Source organism: Glycine soja, chromosome 9, assembly GCF_004193775.1.
Source record: "Glycine soja cultivar W05 chromosome 9, ASM419377v2, whole genome shotgun sequence".
Lineage (NCBI taxonomy): Eukaryota > Viridiplantae > Streptophyta > Magnoliopsida > Fabales > Fabaceae > Glycine > Glycine soja.
In genome coordinates, this window is record NC_041010.1 from 38,210,996 (window position 1) to 38,216,561 (window position 5,566).

The 5,566-nt window shown below is 33.1% G+C and overlaps 1 protein-coding gene across 1 annotated transcript; it reads left to right on the forward strand.

Annotated features, from left to right (window-relative positions):
* The first annotated feature begins 1,374 nt into the window (after nucleotides 1-1,374).
* On the forward strand, nucleotides 1,375-4,882 carry LOC114368747 (dihydropyrimidine dehydrogenase (NADP(+)), chloroplastic-like). Its single transcript, XM_028326001.1, has 7 exons — nucleotides 1,375-2,064; nucleotides 2,907-3,170; nucleotides 3,258-3,428; nucleotides 3,825-3,937; nucleotides 4,017-4,203; nucleotides 4,463-4,572; nucleotides 4,703-4,882. Exons 1-7 carry the CDS (start codon nucleotides 1,792-1,794, stop codon nucleotides 4,857-4,859), a joined length of 1,275 nt encoding a protein of 424 aa, XP_028181802.1. The 5' UTR covers nucleotides 1,375-1,791; the 3' UTR covers nucleotides 4,860-4,882.
* The last annotated feature ends 684 nt before the right edge of the window (nucleotides 4,883-5,566 follow it).

Below are 5,566 nucleotides of genomic sequence, written 5' to 3' on the forward strand. Positions count from 1 at the left end.
TTTTATTTTTCTGTCAGAAGGATTATGTGATTGTCATGTGGATATTGTGGCTAATAGCTTATTCTTTTCCAAGTTTTTTATTCGGGATGGAAATTATGTGTGGAGTTTTTGGTGTTATGTTTTGAATGACAGCAAATTAAGAGAATCTCTTGAGGAGTTGGGATTTCAACATTGTTTTCTATTTTATGGTTGGTTTGGTTGGTCATTTGAAATTTAATTTAGGATTAAGGATGAATACAAAAAAGTTTATAAAAAAGAAATTTATGTAATCAATTTAGTCATATAAGTTTTATGAATTCTATTATTTTATAGGTAAGTTAATTAGACGATTAAAATAATTTCCTACATGAAGCTCATTACGATTATGGTGATATTTATCATGATCATATATATTTTTATTTTAAATAGTTTACATATTTTTATTTTTATTTTACCAATTTTTATTTAAATTTCATAAATTAATGTGTAAATAAATTATTTATATAATTTTTTATAAATCAATTTTGATATATAGATTATTTTTACTCTAATTATTTATGTAAAATTAAAAAGACTTATATATTAAATATTTTTTAATTTATAAATTTTGATAATTTAAAATAATTAATGATTCTTAACCAATGATACATTGAAAATAATGTTAATATAATTAACTAAAAAACAAGTATTTTATTGTCTTGTTTATAAATAATTTTATGTAAATAATTAGAGTAAAAATAATTTATATATTAAAATCAATTTTAAAAAATCATGTAAATAATTTACATATTAATTTATGAAATTTAATTAAAAATGGTAAAATAAAAATAAAAATATTTAAACTATTCCTATTAATAAAGGATCTTAGAAAATAATGAAATATAGCAAGTCATTTATTATTTGGTTTATGAATAAAAATTTCTTAGTACCTAATAATCAACGGAAAGAATGATTAAAATTATTTATTTTAAAAAATAAAAATATTAAATGTTTTAATTTAAAAATAAATTAAATTGTCCAGAATATTCTTATTTCGGATAAATAAGGAGGCACCTTTATTGGAGTCATATTCTTTGTCAAGCAAATCAAGTTGTTGATGCTTTAACTACATGCACAGTCAATTATGATAAATTACGTATTTTTTATATATTTTGTTCCTTCTTTTATTGTTAATGCCGTTTGGACTTATGCATCTTCTATTTTTTTTTTTCGTGTGGTTTCTAGTGAACCTTGGGTTGATCCCCTTTATTCCAGAAAAAAAGAAAAATTGCTTCTTAGTTGATCTTTTAAAAATTACAAGTGGTTGTTAAAAAATACATGAAATTTGTAATTAAAGAACAATACATTAAGCCAAGTACTACAAGCTACAATAGATTTCGTGGGTAGAAAAGAATGAAAATAGTGGTGACTTCATTCTTTGGTTAAGTTTGTGACTTTGTCAAAATGCAGAATGTTCCACTCCCACACAATCACTGAATCCCAAACGACACCTATGAATTTATTAAAATATATATTTAATTCACATCATTTCCCCCAAAATCCTTATAATATCTTCCCGCAGTCATTCTCACATGCAAGTCCAATCTATGAAGCAATTGTTTACATTTTTTCCCCAAACTTATCCGATACAATCGAGCAAATGCAACAAACGAAACCAGAGATTCATAATTGCACGTTCTCTTTTGTTGTCTCCAGCTCATAGAATATTACATTAACTCTGATTCATTCAGAATTTCAGATTCACCTTTTCTTCTTCTCTTTTTTTTTTCCTCTGAAAGCTTTTTGCAGAAAGTTGTGATTTTTCCTTGAAAGATGGCATCTTTGAGCATGACCCAGATCAGAACTGGGAATTGTGCATCTGGGTTTGGCTTGAATTGTGCTGGGAAGGTTAAGGTTGGTCCCAGCAGAGTTGGGTTTAAGGTGTTTGCTTCAGAGACTCAGGCTACAGAGCCTGATCTTAGTGTCACTGTTAATGGGTTGCACATGCCTAACCCCTTTGTTATTGGGTCAGGTCCACCAGGGACCAATTACACTGTCATGAAGAGGGCATTTGATGAAGGTTGGGGTGCTGTGATTGCTAAAACTGTAAGCTTTTTTTTTTTTTACTTTCATTTACTCCCTCACCTTTTCCTTCATTAGCTTAATTTGTCTCTTTAAAGTGTTTGGTTTGTTGGTAGGAATGGGTTTGTGTTATAGTAAATACAGATACCTGGAGCTGTGTTGTGATTTGGGAATTAAGGCTGAAAACTGAAGAGTTTGGAGTTCTGTGGTCTAAAATGCCAATCTTTTGAACTCTTTTGACTTTTGATCTGTTCTTGTGGATTATGCCATCGTTTTAAGCTATTTAGTTATGAGTTTCTGTTGGTTGTCCTTGTCCTGTTATCGAGTTATTATAGGCCACAGATCTTCAATTCTTCATGGTTTAGAGTAGTTGACACTTGGATGCTCCTGGTAGATCATCAATTTTGCCTCTCAAATCTTGAATTGTTGTTGATCCTGTTTGCAAAATGCAGATTCTACCTGGTTCCAGAAAGAATCCTTGGATCATATTTAGGTGTAGTTGATACTTTTGTTTTCAATTGAAATTAAACCAATGTATAAACAGATTCTCAATGAAGGCAATGCCTTGTATCTGTAACAAACCAAACACTCTACTCCTGTGTAGTAGGAATATATTGTTAAGAATAGTCCCACATCGGGTAATTCATGAACATGATAAGTGCTTATATAGCTGGGTAAACCACTCTCTTATGAATTGGTTTTTAAGGGGACCTTTCAGATGCCTTTGCTGCACTATAAAATTTAATATATACTTAAATAATATTCCCTTTTGACCCTATTTTGTTTATGAATGTTCTTGCATACCATACTACTGATTGTTTGTATTTTGAAAGATTACGTGGGATTTGATCTTATTATCTCGCTAGGTATCACTTGATGCTGCAAAAGTTATAAATGTAACTCCTCGATATGCCCGGCTACGGGCAGGTGCAGATAGATCTGCAAAAGGAGAAATTATTGGGTGGGAGAACATAGAACTTATCAGTGATAGGCCACTTGAAATTATGTTGAAAGAATTCAAGCAATTAAAAGAAGAGTATCCGGACAGAATTCTCATTGCTTCAATCATGGAGGAGTACAATAAGGCTGCTTGGGAGGAGCTTATTGATAGAGTCGAGCAAACTGGAGTTGTAAGATGTGTTTCTTGGCTGAGTTTGGGACATTTAACATTTTCCCGACTTGAATTTTCTGATGGCTGACCTCTGGTATTCTCTTAGGATGCATTTGAAATAAATTTCTCATGTCCTCACGGTATGCCAGAACGCAAAATGGGTGCTGCTGTTGGGCAAGATTGTGCTCTTCTGGAAGAGGTTTGTGGATGGATAAATGCTAAAGCCACAATTCCTGTTTGGGCTAAGATGACTCCCAACATAACTGATATTTCACAGGTTGGCTGTGTACCTTGTCCTTTTATAATACTCTAACCTTATTCTAATGTTTAAGAAGTGGAAACTTGTTCAGTTATCAAATTTATGGATTGTCACTGAAATTTTGTAGTCTTTGTTTGTGGAATAGTTGATCCGTTGCATCATGCACATGGTTTTATGCATTTTTTATGGACTTGTACATGTCACTTAGAACTGGAAAAAAATGTGTTTGTTGAGCCTGACTTATGCATGTCTGTGCAAACTATTTTCTAAAGCCAACCTTTCTTGCCCTTTACATGTGAAATGTCTTGGTGAACTTTTTTTATGCCAGTTTCAGTTAAGTTCGTAAATATGTATTGCTCAGCCTGTCTTTCACGATTACCATGTTAATAACTTTGTTGATGCGTCTGCTTATAGCCAGCAAGGGTTGCTCTAAGTTCAGGATGTGAGGGAGTTTCTGCCATAAATACAATCATGAGTGTCATGGGAATCAACCTCGATACACTACGTCCTGAGCCTTGTGTTGAGGGGTTTGCAATCTCACTCAGAACAAATTAAGTTTTTTTGCCTAGGTTTTTCAACCATCTCATGTCTAAATTTTGTTGTTAGGTACTCAACTCCTGGGGGTTATTCTGCAAAGGCAGTCCATCCCATAGCACTTGGGAAGGTGATGAGCATTGCAAAGATGATGAAGTCAGAGTTTGATAGTGAGAACTATACACTTTCTGCCATTGGTGGCGTTGAGACAGGTGGTGATGCTGCTGAGTTTATCCTTCTCGGGGCAAACACTGTTCAGGTATAATCAACAAATAACCTTTTAGGCCCAATTGATACTCAGGATAGGGCATTCTATACTTTGGCCCCAGGTTTCTCCTTGTTTAATGGAAAATACGAGTTAATCCAAACACACTAAGTAGATGATGTTTTTTTTAATTGTAGGTTTTTTTTTTAATCGACAAATGTTAATTGTTAGTTTTTTATTAGCAGGAGGGATAAAATCCATGACCTCTCTCTTCTTAACCATCCAACCAACCTTTTATCTTTTTTAATTGTAGGTGTGCACTGGGGTTATGATGCATGGCTATGGTCTTGTGAAGAAACTATGTCTTGAGCTTCAAGACTTTATGAAAAAGCACAATTTCACATCCATAGAAGATTTCAGAGGGTATGGTTTTGAACTAAGATGTTGTTTTCCATTTTCCAATATCTTATACAAACACTGAATAAATGCATATTTTCAACTTTTTGCCCCTCCTTTTATTTATTTATTTATTTCTTTTTTATAAAAATCGCAGGGTTTCTCTTGAGTACTTTACTACTCACACTGACTTGGTAAGAAGGCAGAAGGAAGCAGTTCAGAAGAGGAAAGCCATAAAGAAAGGGTTGCAGTCAGACAAAGACTGGACAGGAGATGGTTTTGTGCAAGAAACTGAAAGCATGGTTTCAAACTGAAAATAAAATGTGCAGTTAAATTATATATAGCGTCTTTGGAAATGGACCACGGACATGGTTTCTCACATCTAAATGTTACAAGTTCTAGCTTTTACATTTCCAAACACATTTAAGTAACCTTTCTTATATGATTACATGTTCATGCAAATGGGGGCGGTGAAGGACATTCATTATTCCTTTATTATCAATAACGAATATTTTTTTTTTAAAAACAGTATGATGAATTTTATTTCAAGAAATAATAATGAAAGTATTTTGCTTGACAAAATTCTGGGAAGATTATAATTAACCTTAACTTATGTAGCATTCATTCTTTTGCCAACAAATGGTAACCTTTTATTACTTTAGTCGGTCCTACACGGGTGAAAATGGATTAGGTTGGACTGGATCCTACTCTGGATCCTTTTATAACTTCTGAATCTCAAGTAACTTCTCGACAACTCGGCTAGATGAATACTCAATCTCAAGTAACTTCTCGGCAACTTGGCTAGATGATAACTCAACCTCGACTATCTACTCAGCTTCTCGACCACTTTGGTCTTAAGTATCTACACTTAACCTTGGTCATTTTGTGTCCAACCAGTTTGGCTAAAATACAACTCAGATAATTCGGCTAAGTGAACCTTTTGACTACCTCCCTTAAGTGAAGGATGGCTTTACACTCTTCAACCATTTTCCACCAAAGATGGCCTAACACCTTTCGGCCC